At 61.6% G+C, this 14,640-nt stretch overlaps 1 protein-coding gene and 2 non-coding genes across 4 annotated transcripts; all 3 read left to right on the top strand.

Annotated features, from left to right (window-relative positions):
- The first annotated feature begins 314 nt into the window (after positions 1 to 314).
- Positions 315 to 14,514, top strand: KANSL2 (KAT8 regulatory NSL complex subunit 2). Of its 2 annotated transcripts, none has more exons than XM_065043734.1 (10): positions 315 to 404; positions 2,789 to 3,047; positions 3,789 to 3,967; positions 4,689 to 4,803; positions 5,477 to 5,644; positions 6,704 to 6,866; positions 8,150 to 8,246; positions 12,168 to 12,421; positions 13,031 to 13,261; positions 14,038 to 14,514. In XM_065043734.1, the coding sequence occupies exons 2-10, from the start codon at positions 2,797 to 2,799 to the stop codon at positions 14,176 to 14,178; spliced, it is 1,599 nt and encodes a 532-aa protein (XP_064899806.1). In that variant the 5' UTR covers positions 315 to 404; positions 2,789 to 2,796; the 3' UTR covers positions 14,179 to 14,514. The 2 variants fall into 2 exon arrangements, with proteins under 2 accessions (XP_064899806.1, XP_064899805.1); XM_065043733.1 differs by having other exon boundaries at positions 14,035 to 14,514.
- On the top strand, positions 8,302 to 8,429 carry LOC135576719 (small nucleolar RNA SNORA2/SNORA34 family). Its single transcript, XR_010468495.1, has one exon. It is a non-coding gene; the product is annotated as a small nucleolar RNA SNORA2/SNORA34 family (small nucleolar RNA).
- Positions 13,839 to 13,966, top strand: LOC135576720 (small nucleolar RNA SNORA2/SNORA34 family). The gene has a single exon (XR_010468496.1). It is a non-coding gene; the product is annotated as a small nucleolar RNA SNORA2/SNORA34 family (small nucleolar RNA).
- Positions 14,515 to 14,640: the final 126 nt, after the last annotated feature.

Raw genomic sequence — 14,640 nt, 5'->3', positions numbered from 1 at the left:
CACTGCTGGCTGCTCCCCGGTTGACGTGAATCGCTTGTTTTATCCATTAATCAGTGGGGAGCAATGTCTGCAGCTGCCCCTGGAAACCAGGAGGTGATGGGGTAGACCTGGGGGGTCTCTTGGGGCTACCGGGAGCTTCTCCCTTCCCGGAGTTCAAGCCCGAACCCGCTCGGGGCCGCGGGACCCCCGAGCCCGCGGTGCCGCCGCGCCCACGTGTCGCCTTCCCGCCGCGCCGCCACCACGTGACCTCCGGGGCGTGGTTGGTCCCTGCGGAGTGACGGCGGTCTCGACCAACCGCGAACGGCACCGCCCCCGCGCCTCTCGCTGATTGGTAGCCGGGCGGGCCAGTGAGGTGGAGGGGCGGGCGCACAGCAAGGCAGCGGGGAGGCCGCGGCGGCAGCGAGGTAAGATGGCGGCGGCGCTGCCCGCCCTGAGCGGGGTGCGCGGAGCCCTTCGCCGCCACACCTGCGCGCTCCCCGGGGTCCCGACACCGCTCACTGGCCGGGAGGGGGGCGATTCTTCCCGTTCTCCTCTCCGGCAGCGCCGCCCGGGCCCCGCTCGGGAGCGCCCCTCACGCCCGGTGCCCGCGGACAAAATGGCGGCGCCGAGGGAGCCGGGCGGGGCGAGTGCGCGTGCGCGGGGCGGGCGGCGGAGCACGTGCGTGGGGAAACCGGGAACCGGCATGGACACCGGCATGGACACCGGGATGGACACCGGGAGGGGGTCAGATACTCCGGAGCTGCGCTGGCGCTGTACTGGGCGGGGGGGACCCCGCACTGGTGCTGTATTGGGAGGAGGGGACCCCGCACTGGTGCTGTACTGGGCAGCAGCGATCCTGCACTGGTGCTGTACTGGGAGGAGCGATCCTGCACTGGTGCTGTACTGGGCAGCAGCGATCCTGCACTGGTGCTGTACTGGGAGGCAGCGATCCCGCACTGGTGCTGTACTGGGAGGCAGCGATCCTGCACTGGTGCTGTACTGGGAGGCAGCGATCCTGCACTGGTGCTGTACTGGGCAGGAGCGATCCCGCACTGGTGCTGTACTGGGAGGAGCGATCCTGCACTGGTGCTGTACTGGGCAGCAGCGATCCTGCACTGGTGCTGTACTGGGAGGCAGCGATCCCGCACTGGTGCTGTACTGGGAGGCAGCGATCCTGCACTGGTGCTGTACTGGGAGGCAGCGATCCTGCACTGGTGCTGTACTGGGCAGGAGCGATCCTGCACTGGTGCTGTACTGGGAGGCAGCGATCCTGCACTGGTGCTGTACTGGGAGGCAGCGATCCTGCACTGGTGCTGTACTGGGAGGCAGCGATCCTGCACTGGTGCTGTACTGGGAGGCAGCGATCCTGCACTGGTGCTGTACTGGGCAGGAGCGATCCCGCACTGGTGCTGTACTGGGAGGAGCGATCCTGCACTGGTGCTGTACTGGGCAGCAGCGATCCTGCACTGGTGCTGTACTGGGAGGCAGCGATCCCGCACTGGTGCTGTACTGGGAGGCAGCGATCCTGCACTGGTGCTGTACTGGGAGGCAGCGATCCTGCACTGGTGCTGTACTGGGCAGGAGCGATCCTGCACTGGTGCTGTACTGGGAGGCAGCGATCCTGCACTGGTGCTGTACTGGGAGGCAGCGATCCTGCACTGGTGCTGTACTGGGAGGCAGCGATCCTGCACTGGTGCTGTACTGGGCAGCAGTGATCCCGCACTGGTGCTGTACTGGGAGGCAGCGATCCTGCACTGGTGCTGTACTGGGAGGCAGCGATCCCGCACTGGTGCTGTACTGGGAGGCAGCGATCCCGCACTGGTGCTGTACTGGGAGGCAGCGATCCTGCACTGGTGCTGTACTGGGAGGCAGCGATCCCGCACTGGTGCTGTACTGGGAGGCAGCGATCCCGCACTGGTGCTGTACTGGGAGGCAGCGATCCCGCACTGGTGCTGTACTGGGAGGCAGCGATCCCGCACTGGTGCTGTACTGGGAGGCAGCGATCCCGCACTGGTGCTGTACTGGGCAGGAGCGATCCCGCACTGGTGCTGTACTGGGAGGCAGCGATCCTGCGCTGGTGCTGTACTGGGAGGAGCGATCCTGCACTGGTGCTGTACTGGGAGGCAGCGATCCTGCACTGGTGCTGCACTGGGCAGGAGCGATCCTGCACTGGTGCTGTACTGGGAGGCAGCGATCCTGCGCTGGTGTTGTACTGGGAGGAGCGATCCCGCACTGGTGCTGTACTGGGAGGCAGCGATCCTGCACTGGTGCTGCACTGGGCAGGAGCGATCCTGCACTGGTGCTGTACTGGGAGGCAGCGATCCTGCGCTGGTGTTGTACTGGGAGGAGCGATCCCGCACTGGTGCTGTACTGGGAGGCAGCGATCCTGCACTGGTGCTGTACTGGGCAGGAGCGATCCCGCACTGGGCCCCGTGGGGCTGGGGGTGCATTCCGGGGCACCCAGCCTGAAGGTGCCCCCTTGGGCTGGGGGTGCCCAGCAGGACAGAGCGGTCCGTGCTGGGGGTGCTGTGCTGGGAGAGGGGCTGGGGGTCCCTGGGGACACGTGTCCCGTGGGGCAGCGCTCGCTGTGCCCACGCTGTCCCTGCTCGGGCGCCGAGGTGAGCGAGATGTGCTCCGTTGTGCGCAGAAATGCTGCTGCAGACCTAAAATTCCTCAGAGGAAAAATACAGGAGCAGCTCCATCTCCCACCTGCCCCCGGGGGACAAAGAGTTTTATTGGCAGAGGTGGCTCATTCTATTTATCAATCGTTTCTTTCCTTCCTTTTAACCTCTCTGTGTCTCCCGAGCAGGCGCTGCCATGAACAGGATTCGGATCCACGTTTTGCCGTCGAGCCGGGGCCGCCTGACGCCGGTGCCGCGGGCGCCGGAGCCGCTGGCGTGCGCCTTCAGCCAGCGGCCGTGCTCCCAGCCGCGCCTGGACGGCCAGGACTTCTGCATCAAGCACATCCTGGAGGACCGGAGCGCCCCGTTCAAGCAGTGCAGCTACGTCTCCACCAAGAACGGGCGGCGGTGCCCGAACGCTGCGCCCAAACCGGAGAAGAAGGATGGGTGAGCGGCTCTATGTTTCTAATTAAAAGGGGGAGGAGAGGGTCGTTCGTTCAGCTGCTGTGCTTGTGTTGCTCACACTCTTTCTCCCTCTTTCTGAAGCGTTTTTAAGTTAAATAAAGACTATATGAGTGTTGGGCTCTGTGGAGTCGTCGGTCAGCAGTGACCCGGGTCCTTTATCAGGGCTCAGGTTTAACGTCCCGCTCTCCGGGCTCGTGGTGGATGCTCAGCACACACGCTCTGCTCGTGTGTTCTGTGGACTTGATGACCTGCTTGTGCGTCTTGTTCTCTGACGCGTGTTAAATGCGGGTGGAAGGGCCCGGAACGCTTATCGACAGCCAGCGAGTGCGTCAGCGCCGTTTTGCTGACGGGAGCGCTGACCCGTGTTTCGTTCTCCGAGGCTACGGGGACGTGGACACTGAGGGTCTTGGTCCCTTTGCCACCAAAGGGATCCGCTCAGCGTGGAAACCGAGCGTCCCGCGTGGCCGTTGGGGTGCAGAATCACCTCAGTAAAACGCTCTTTGCTGTCCCGGCTGCTGCGGCCGCTGGCTCCGCTGCCAGAAGCGCCGTTTCACACGTGCCACGCCAGGCTTTGGCGTTCCCGCGCTGTCCCCGCGCCGCGTGGCCGCGTTTGCCGCGAGATTTGGGGACGCGCTTCCCGGGCGCCGTTTCTCGCTGTGTTTCTTGTTCGTTTTGCTGCCCGCGGGCCCGGAGCCGTAACGAGCTCGTGGTTTATTCCCGCAGCGTGTCGTTCTGCGCGGAGCACGCCCGGCGGAACGCGCTGGCGCTCCAGGCTCAGATGAAGAAGTCCAACCCCGGGCCTGTCAGCGAGACGCTCCTCTGCCAGCTCAGCTCGTACGCCAGACCGGAGCTGGGCGCCCAGAGCGCCGAGAGCAGCCGCAGCGAGGCCAGTCGCATCCTGGGTAAGGATTGGAAGGCAAAACCACTGAGGGAGGACCTGGAGCTCTCCATTCTGTGTGGAAATATCACTTCCTAAATCCACTGAAGACAGGGGGCCGTGGGACTGTGTTCTGCAAGTCCTGAAGTGTCTTGAGTGTTCCTCACTAGACGAGTCGCTCTGCCAGACCCAAATCCTGCAGGTTTTCGTTCTTGCAGTCGCAGAATGGAAACGTGGGCTGGATTCCTGCTGTCCTGCTTTGTATCCAGCGGTGCCCGCCAAACGCTGGCTCGGTGGCACCAGCCGGCACTTCGTGGTTCTTGGGTAGGGAGAAATCACCGAATCACAGAATAGTTTGGGTTGAAGGGACCTTCACATGTCACCTAATGCCATGAGCAGGGACATCTTCAGCAGCTCAGGGTGCTCAGAGCCCCGTCCAGCCTGGCCTGGGATGTCTCCAGGGATGGTTCATCTACCCCCTCTCTGGCCAACCTGGGCCAGGCTCTCACCACCCTCAGGGCCAACAGTTCCTTTTATCCAGCCTGAATCTCCCCTCGCTCCACAGGAGTTTTGTGTCACGTCCACACAGGTTTCCTTTTGCTTTTCCATGTCTCACGCTGCACCGGGGGGAAGTTTCTCCTGGCAAGAAGCTGCTTGAGTGGTGGAGCTGAGCTCCTGCAGTCCCCACTTGTCCAGCACCACGATGGGGGCCGTGTCCCGTCACTCAGAGCGACTTGTCTTTGCAGACGAGGACAGCTGGAGCGACGGCGAGCAGGACCCGCTCACGGTGGAGCAGACGTGGCGGGGGGACCCGGACAGCGAGGCCGACAGCATCGACAGCGACCAGGAGGATCCATTGAAGTGAGTTGTGTGCTGGTGGCTGCAGATTCCACACACACACATACACGTGTAGCGCGTGGAACGTTCCGAACCGCGTGGTGCCAGAGGAGGTGGCAGTTCCCTTAACGAGGTGATGTTATTAATGAGGTTGTGCCTTGTGTGTTGCTCGGTGGGAATGCTCATGGAGCTGGTGGTTCCTCTGGGAAGCATTTGGTGGTTCAGCGGTCTCTGGGTGATATCTTAAATCTCTGAAAACCAGTACAGGGTGTTTCAAAAAGACGGAGCCCGCTTGAAATCACAACACAAGGTGTTTTGGGTCTGTCTTTTTGGAATCATTTTGTTTGAAAGAGACTCTTGAGATCATGGGGTCCAACCATAACCCACCCCTTTTTGTTTTAAAGAGACCCTTGAGATCATGGGGTCCAACCATAACCCACCCCTGTCCCTGCCCCGTGTCCTGAGAACCTCATGTCCGTCTGTCCAACCCTCCAGGGCTGGTGACTCCAGCACTGCCCTGGGCAGCCTGTTCAATGCCCCACAGCCCTTTGGGGAAGAAATTATTCCTAAACCACGCTGTATTTCTGCTCACCTGTGGATCTGTCCATCAGCCCGTGTGTCTGGTCCTGTCCACGTCGCTCAGTGGGGACGCAGCCCCGAGGGACCCCCCGCAACGTCCCCGTGCGGTGTTTTCCAGGCACGCTGGCGTGTACACGGCTGAGGAGGTGGCTCTGATCATGCGCGAGAAGCTGATCCGCCTGCAGTCTCTGTACATCGACCAGTTCAAACGGCTCCAGCACCTGCTGAAGGAGAAGAAGCGCCGCTACCTGCACAGCCGCAAGGGAGAGCACGAGGCCATAGGCAAGTACCCATCCAGGTGCTCACCGCTCGCGTTCCTCCTTCCTTCCTTCTCCAAAACACACCCACAACTCTGTGGTTTGAATATTTGCCCTTTGTAAAGCGGATTTCTGAGCATCATTGGCTTGTAAGGGTGAGAATTACCCCAGGTCCGAGTCTCGATGTTCCTCTGGCCGCGTGCCCAGAGATCGGTATCGTCTGGGTTAGAAAGGCCAACGGATTTCTTCGCTCTTCAAAGTTCGCGGCGCTGTCAGGAAACGAGACGACAAAGCTAATTCTGAGACAAAAGTGCTTTTTTTTGTCTGGGATTTCCTGGTTTGGGGGGTTGAGAAACAAAAGAATTGATTCATCCGTAAGGTCCTGTGTGTGCGGGCAGAAGTTTGGTCCCGTTTTTGCAGCGCAACTGCTGCGGTGACATGGCTCTCCATAGCGTTTGCGCCTCGCTTGGGTTTACCCTGCGCGGAACGGAGCCGGAGTTCACGTTCAGCAGAGGTTGTACGAGCATCGTAGCGCTAAAAACGCCTTCTCCGGCCTAATCTTATAATAGCCCATCCTGGAAAATGGCATAATATGGCTTGATCTTGAGTAAAAATAACTCTAAGTTGGGTACATAACAATTTTGGAGAACTCTTTTTAGCAAACCAGTAATAGAAAAGCAGATCCCAAGCGTCGCCCTGTAATTAGGGCTGGGAGTGCTTACTGGAAGCTTCTAGAACCTGCAGAGGAGCAGGCTGAAGTTTGGCAAACGGCTGTTCTGCCTGCAGAAATCACATTTTGAGTGGCCAAATGATTATAAAAGACGCTTAAAAATATTCGGTCGCCTCCTCGTGTGCATGGAGCGGTTGGGATAAGTGTCACGATGGAGTTTGCTTTGTCGTCCCCTAACGCGATGGAAAGGTTTTCTTGGTTATACGTGCAGTTCTTCCTGCTGCTTCGCTCCGGGCGCTGACATCTGTGTCATGGATCAGCTCTTGGAGCTCTCGACAGCCGGTTTTGGCTCCTGAAACCAAGAAAATGTGGCAGGTGGGGTGGTGTTTTCTGAGCCTCCGTCTCTCTGTGCAGGCAGCAGCCTCCTGACGGGCCCCGAGGGGCTGATGGCCAAGGAACGGGAGAACCTGAAGCGTCTCAAGTGCCTGCGGCGCTACCGGCAGCGTTACGGCGTGGAGGCCCTGCTGCACCGGCAGCTGCGCGAGCGCAGGATGTTGGTGACCGACGGCGCGGCCCAGCAGGTCTGTGCGGCTCCGTCTGGGGTTCCAGAGCTGTTCTGTCATCGATTCCTGGGGGAAAAGGCCCTGGGGGTGTTGGTGACGGCGGCTGAACATGAGCCAGCGTGTGCACAGGTGGCCAAGAAGCCACCAGCATCCTGGCTGGTCCCAGCACTGGTGTGGCCAGCAGGACCAGGGCAGTGACCGTCCCTGTGCTGGGACCTGGGGAGGTCAAACCGCCAATCCTGGGGGCAGTTTTGGGCCCCTGACGCCAAGAAAGAGCTTGAGGTGCTGGAGCGAGTGGAGAGAAGGGAACGGAGCTGGTGAGGGGCTGGAGCACAAGTGTGATGGAGACTGAGGGACCTGGGGGTTCAGCTGGAGAACAGGAACTGAGGGGAGACCTTCTGATCTCTGAACTGCCTGAAAGGAGCTTGGAGCCAGGGGGGTCGGGCTTTGCTCCCCAGGAACAAGCGCCAGGAGCAGAGGAAACGGCCTCAAGTTGCACCAGGGGAGGTTGAGGTTGGATTTGGGAACAATTTCTTCCCCAAAGGGCTGTGGGGCATTGAACAGGCTGCCCAGGGCAGTGCTGGAGTCACCAGCCCTGGAGGGCTGGACAGACGGACATGAGGTTCTCAGGGCAGGGACAGGGGTGGATAAGGGTTGGACTTGATGATCTTGAGGGGCTTTTCCAACCGAAGTGATTCTGTGATTGCTGGTTCGCTCTGACCCTGTCCGTGTAACATCCCGTCTCCAAGGCCGTAGAGATCTGGGCCTGGCCAGACTCAGTATCTGCACATTGGCTTCAACGCTGGGGGCTCCGACACCCGAAATGGGCACCAGGACGGCCAGAGTTGCAGTGTGGGGTTGGAGAACTTTCCCTGTAGTACGGGAGGGCTCAGCTTGATGTTCAGCACTGAAAAACTGATGGAAAATATCCCTTATAATGGTGAAACCCAGACAACGTGAGCCGTGGGGACCCTAAGGCAGCCCCTTGCATCACACCAGACCAAATTCAAAGCTGTCCTCAGTTATTTCTTTGTAATCATCTTAAAATTCAAAGCATTCCCTTAACTGGCTTCTAAAAGTTAAAAGATAAGTCTGAGAAGCCTCGTTCTCTGGGCAATACTTCTGAGGTGAAGTTCTGCCTGTTGCACTCGAGTGGTGCCTTGTTATCTCGGCTCTGTTTAATGAAATTTGAAGGGGAAGGACATAACGAGGAGCCGGAGTGGAGGCGAGAGCTGGGTGCTGGCGCGGTTTGCAAGCGGGATGCGGGTGTTGTGTTGTGTCTGAGCTCTCCCCTCCCGCAGGCTCACACCACCCGCTCCAGCCAGCGCTGCTTGGCCTTTGTCAACGACGTCCGGTGCTCCAACCCGTCCCTGCCGATGACCAGGCACTGCCTCACACGTATCCTTTGATCCGCCTGTGCGCCTGGCTGATCCTCCTTTCGATTTTAATCTCTTTGGCCCTAAATCAAGGCCACCGGTTTGCCGTAGCCGTTGGTTTCAAGCAGGAGCCCAGAGGAAACGTCTCCCGGTCTGTTGGCGCTCCCGGCCCGTGGAGCCGCCAATTCGTGTGGGAGCGACAGGAACCCGGGCTCGGTGTCATCTCGCAGGCTGGGGACCCCCACTGTGCGCACCCGGGTGTCCCCACGGCCCCCGTGGAACGTGGCGGCTCCTCTGCCCGCGGCTTCTCCCCGCTCACCGGGCCCGCGGCCGAGCTGCCGGCACAGGTACAGCCATCACAGGACCCACCGTCCCTGGGGACATGTCATCAGGGGGGAACTCCCCGTGTCCCCTCTGGCTGTGCCGCCGGCCCCTTGGGGGTCACTCCCGCACGCAGTGGGTTCAGACCGTGTCACACCCACGGTCTGGATGGTGTTAAGAGTGTCTGGGGTGGCAGCCAGAGCTTGTCCCCGACGGGCGATCGCCTCTGCTCGGCGCCACCCTCTTCCCGTGCGTGGGACGGTGTCTGGGACATGGCGGGGACGTCTCGCAGGCTGGGGACCCCCACTGTGCGCAGCTGGGGGTTCTGGGGGAGCTGCTGTCTCTGGGCAAAGGGCGGCTGCTGGCTCTTGGGTTGAGTCTCATCTGGCCCTTGGAACTCGCTCCGTGTCCCACCCAGAGCCTGGAGCTTCCTCAGGACGCATCGGCGGGGTCTTGGCTGTGGAGGTGTCCTCGGATGCCCTGTCCTGTGTCCCTTGTCACCCCTCCAATGCCGTCCCTGCAGCTGAGGGGTCCTTGCAGCCGCTCTCCTGTGCTGGGAGCCAAATGTTGTGGTGGGGGGACCCCACCCCCCAAACAACACCCCGGGCCCTCACTGAAGACCCCCGGTTTGCCGTAGCCGTTGGTTTCAAGCAGGAGCCCAGAGGAAATGTCACCCGGTCTGTTGGCGCTCCCGGCCCGTGGAGCCGCCAATTCGTGTGGGAGCGACAGGAACCCGGGCTCGGTGTCACCTCTGCCGTCCTGGGGCCTGTGCCCGCCCGGGGCAGCCGCGGCGCCGGAAAGCGACACGGGAACCTCCCGGAGCCCGAGGGAGGCACGGGGTGCGTTTTTGGCTGTGGAAGCACATCTGGTTGGCTTGGGTGCCAGCAGCCACCCCGAGCGCAGTTCGGAGCTCCCAGGACGCGTCCTCTGCGAGGGGCATTTGTGGGAATCGGTGTCCGGCTGCTGCAGCGTGTGCTCCGGGGATTTTTGGGGAGGATCTGCATAAGGACGCAGTTTCCAGCCCGTTTGGGGATGCTGTGGGTCGGCTCAATCTCCTTTTACTCCTTGACGGGTTCGCGCACACGTGAGCAGCCTCCAGCTCCCGAAACAGCCTTTTTGTGAGCTCAGGGATCCCCTCAAGCTCAGGGATTGTCACCACAGTGTGGGACCCGTGGTTTCCCAGGATCCCCTCAAGCTCAAGGATCATCACCCCAGCACAGGATCCGCGGTTCCCCGGGATCCCCTCAGGCTCAGGGATCGTCACCCCAGTATAGGATCCCACGGTTCCCCCGGGATCCCCTCAAGCTCAGGGATCATCACCCCAGCACAGGATCCGCGGTTCCCAGGGATCCCCTCCAGCTCAGGGATCATCACCCCAGCGCAGGATCCCCAGGATCCCCTCATGCTCAGGGATCATCACCCCAGCGTGGGACCCGCGGTTCCCCAGGATCCGTTTAAGCTCAGGGATCATCACCCCAGCGCGGGACCTGCAGGTCCCCCGGGATCCCCTCCAGCTCAGGGATCATCACCCCAGCACAGGATCCCCAGGATCCCCTCAAGCTCAGGGATCATCACCCCAGCGCAGGATCTGCGATTCCCTTTGATCCCCTCAAGCTCAGGGATCGTCACCCCAGCACAGGATCCCCAGGATCCCCTCAAGCTCAGGGATCATCACCCCAGCACAGGATCCGCGGTTCCCAGGGATCCCCTCAAGCTCAGGGATCATCACCCCAGCGCAGGATCCCCAGGATCCCCTCAAGCTCAGGGATCATCACCCCAGCACAGGATCCGCGGTTCCCAGGGATCCCCTCCAGCTCAGGGATCATCACCCCAGCGCAGGATCCACGGTTCCCCCGGGATCCCCTCAAGCTCAGGGATCGTCACCCCAGCACAGGATCCCCAGGATCCCCTCAAGCTCAGGGATCATCACCCCAGCGCGGGACCTGCAGGTCCCCCGGGATCCCCTCCAGCTCAGGGATCGTCACCCCAGCACAGGATCCCCAGGATCCCCTCCAGCTCAGGGATCATCACCCCAGCGCAGGATCCGCGGTTCCCCGGCGATTCCGGTGCGGGTGGGAGGGCAGACGAGTCCGGGAGCAGTTGTGTCGTGCCGGAGCGAGACGCCGCAGAGCTGGCGGCCGGGCAGGACGAGCTCTTCATTTCACTGGCGTTTTCCTTCTTTGATTCCTGAAGTTGGCAGAACCGACTCCGCTTCTGCGCAGGGAGCAGGAAGCCGCCTTTGTTTTCTCTCTAGTGACCATATACTTCAAAACACCGACAGGATAAAGACCTTTAAAACGCTCTGAGCGAGTCGCTGTTTGCAGCTGTCTCGCGTCGGGCGGGAGTGGAAAAAGGGAGTTTGATTTTCAGCTGACTTTCACTGCCACAAACAAGCTCTTACTTTGCTTTAGCCCCGCCGAGCGATAACATCTGCAGTCTGGAGGCTCTTGGGCTTTGCTTTTCAGCAGCCGGATTGTTTGTGACAATGCGGCGAAGGCACCGAACCCAGCCGGGCTGGTGGGCTCCAGGTGGAGATTTTTGTGCTGTCCCGGCGAATCCACGCGTTTTGGCTACTGATAAAAGTCGGTGCTTGACCTGGGAGTCGTTTGGGGACGTGAAAATTGCTTCCCCCACCACGGTGTTTGTGCAGAGACGTTTTCCTCCCCGCGTCCCCCCTCGGGTGTCGCGGCGCTCCGGCTGCTCCGGCCGTTCTCCCCGTCGTATCGGCGCCTCCTCAGCCGCCTCGGCGCAGGGAGGAGGAACCCATAGATCTGAAACCCGGGCGGCTTAAACCGGGTTAAATTTAGCACCGTTCACAGTTCACATGGATTTGCTTGGCTTTCTTTTCCTCTCCCACTCTGTGAAGAGGAAACCACAGCGCGACCCCCAAACCTCCAGGGGAGTCGGGTGGTAATTTGGGTGGGTTTGAAATTGTGGTGCCGTGCCTGACGGACTTGCCATGCAGCCCCAGCACCGCATTGGGGTTGTGGAGGTTGCGCCCCGTTGTGCCCCAGGGTGACGCGTCTCGGCTGGTTTTGCAGCACTAAGGAGCCCCAGGGCCGTCAGTACAAGGTGATTTTACGCAGCCTCTTGAGCAGCCGCAGCAGTGAGTCCGGAGCCCTGCGAAACATGCTTGGAGCAGCACGGGCTTTGCTCCATAGCTCCTCTTTGCTGCTGGACGATGCGACGGGAGCAGAGCTTCTGTTTGCGATTAAAGGCAGGAAATCCCATTTACACCTTTGGCAGGAATCGGGTTTTCCATTGGGAAGGAAAATGCGCTGGGAAGTTAGAAAGACCGGAAAAAAAGCGGCTGCGGGCAGAGCTTTGTGTGCGCTCCTCTGTGCGCGGGGGGCGCGGGGGCTCGCGCAGGTGCCTTTTAAATGGATTTCTGCAGCGAACAGTGAGCTTGTGCGTTTGGAATATCCTCATCTGGGGGGCTGTGAGTGCTGTGCAGGGACCCAGCTCCATCTCCCAGCCCCACGGGGATGTTGTCGCTCTCGTCCCCGTTTTCCGTTGTGCAAAATGTCACCGGGCACTTGGTGCGAGTCCTGATGGTGGGGCGCATGGAGAGCGCTTTGCCTCTGGGTGTGTGTGTTGTCTGCCCTTGACCGCATCTCCCCAGATATCTGCCAGGACGCCAATCAGACGCTGTTCAAGCCGTGCCAAGGCTCGGAGGAGGTTCCCTGCAACAAGCCGGTCCCCGTCAGCCTGGCCGAGGAGCCGTGCTGCCCGCTGCACCTCCGCCTGCCCCCGCAGATGTACGTCCCGGAGCAGGGCCCCCCCGGCCCCGCCGAGCTGGACGCGGCGCCCGCCGAGCTGTACCTGAGCGCGGCCGAGCTGCAGCCCAGCGAGAGCCTGCCGCTGGAGTTCAGCGACGTGAGTCCCGCGCCGCCGGGTCGTGCGGCTGCAAAACCTGCTCCGGAATATTTCCCTTTTCATTCCATACCCCAAAATCCCGCTGGAACACACCGGGAACGGGCTGCGGTGCAGCGGAGCTGCTGCTCGCCGTGGGGGTGTCATGTAAGGTTTGGGAGGTGGTTGTTTCCATAGGGTTCGAACATCACGGTTACTGTGCTTTAGAAGGGCAGTGCTCCCATTTAAATCCGTATTTAGGGGCTTTTTGAAAAGGGGAATACATGAGGATTTTAATCCCCGGATTATTCTCATGTTCTGATTGCATGTTAAGACCACATGCTTCAAATCCTTGGAAATTTATTTAAACAAAAAAATACCGTGGTTGTTTGGAGCTGCTCCTATATCACAACAGTTTATCTCCCCCAGCCCGTCCTTGGAGAGGGTCCCCTGCTCCGTGCGGGGTTTGGGTGCTCTGGGCAGCACCCGGTGCTTCTCTCCTCCCCGTGCCCGCTGCTCTGCCTGCGATGGAGCAGAGTCCTGCCCGCCACTGGGGGAACGCGGGGCTGAGGACTCAAGTTTGTCTCCTTGGGGTGCCCCCCATGTCTGAGCCACTCCTGTTTTCTCTCCCAGGACCTGGACGTGGTGGGCGATGGCATGCAGTGTCCCCCGTCCCCCCTGCTCTTCGATCCATCCATCACTCTCGATCAGTCGCTCCGAGACGTCCCCGAGGCTCCCATAGACATCCTGGCGCTGGAGGAGCCGGCGCACCCGGGTGTCCCCACGGCCCCCGCGGAACGTGGCGGCTCCTCTGCCCGCGGCTTCTCCCCGCTCACCGGGCCCGCGGCCGAGCTGCCGGCACAGGTACAGCCATCACAGGACCCACCGTCCCTGGGGACATGTCATCAGGGGGGAACTCCCTGTGTCCCCTCTGGCTGTGCCGCCGGCCCCTTGGGGGTCACTCCCGCACGCAGTGGGTTCAGACCGTGTCACACCCACGGTCTGGATGGTGTTAAGAGTGTCTGGGGTGGCAGCCAGAGCTTGTCCCCGACGGGCGATCGCCTCTGCTCGGCGTCACCCTCTTCCCGTGCGTGGGACGGTGTCTGGGACATGGCGGGGACGTCTCGCAGGCTGGGGACCCCCACTGTGCGCAGCTGGGGGTTCTGGGGGAGCTGCTGTCTCTGGGCAAAGGGCGGCTGCTGGCTCTTGGGTTGAGTCTCATCTGGCCCTTGGAACTCGCTCCGTGTCCCACCCAGAGCCTGGAGCTTCCTCAGGACGCATCGGCGGGGTCTTGGCTGTGGAGGTGTCCTCGGATGCCCTGTCCTGTGTCCCTTGTCACCCCTCCAATGCCGTCCCTGCAGCTGAGGGGTCCTTGCAGCCGCTCTCCTGTGCTGGGAGCCAAATGTTGTGGTGGGGGGACCCCACCCCCCAAACAACACCCCGGGCCCTCACTGAAGACCCCCGGTTTGCCGTAGCCGTTGGTTTCAAGCAGGAGCCCAGAGGAAACGTCTCCCGGTCTGTTGGCGCTCCCGGCCCGTGGAGCCGCCAATTCGTGTGGGAGCGACAGGAACCCGGGCTCGGTGTCACCTCTGCCCCTGCGGCTCCCGCTGCAGCCACCCTGTCTCTTCTGTCCCCAGCAGAGCCACCCGCTGCTGGCAGCGTGCCGGCCGGGGCCCAGGGACGACCGGCACGTGGAGGAAGCATCTTCATCTTCATCCTCCTCCACTCAGGCCTGCGGAGCGGCCGCCAACGGGAGCCTGGAGCCGGCGTCGCTGAGCTGAGGGACACGCGTGGAAACCCGCGGGTGCCACGGTCGCCGCCCAGCACTGACTGAGCTGCTGCTGTGGGGGCTGGAACCCCCAGCGGGGACCCCCCACCCTCCGTGTCCCCGACCCTCCGTCCCCCAGCTCTGCATGTCCCCACTGTGGGGGGAGAAGCTGCCAAAGGACTCTGGGGGGACACGGGGCAGAGCTGTCACCAGGGCGGTTGTGGGGAGGGGTCAGTGCCCTGTGTGCCACCGGGAGGGCCCTAAGGTGGCTCCGTGAGAATTTTGGCCCAGGGAGGAGGTTCCCTCCTGTGGGTGCCCCCCACAATAAAACCATGGAGGGGGGTGCCAAGTGTCTGTGTGTCCTGCGGCCACCATGGGTTGGGGATGGGGACAGTGGGGGAAGAGCTGAGGGAGGAAGCAGTGGGTGCTGCCGTGGGGGGGGTCAGGGCTGCATTGGGGGGGTCAGGGTTCCCCC

The sequence above is a fragment of the Columba livia genome, chromosome 29, assembly GCF_036013475.1.
Source record: "Columba livia isolate bColLiv1 breed racing homer chromosome 29, bColLiv1.pat.W.v2, whole genome shotgun sequence".
NCBI lineage: Eukaryota > Metazoa > Chordata > Aves > Columbiformes > Columbidae > Columba > Columba livia.
The sequence above is the reverse complement of the archived record's forward strand: the minus strand, read 5'-3'. Positions and strand labels throughout refer to the sequence as shown.

Excerpts from the sequence above, each read along its gene's own strand:
- KANSL2 (XM_065043733.1), top strand. The coding sequence starts at position 2,797 with ATGAACAGGATTCGGATCCACGTTTTGCCGTCGAGCCGGGGCCGCCTG. Across the intron at positions 3,048-3,788 it reads AAACCGGAGAAGAAGGATGG|CGTGTCGTTCTGCGCGGAGC; the intron begins GTGAGCGGCTCT and ends TTATTCCCGCAG. Across the intron at positions 3,968-4,688 it reads CGAGGCCAGTCGCATCCTGG|ACGAGGACAGCTGGAGCGAC; the intron begins GTAAGGATTGGA and ends TTGTCTTTGCAG.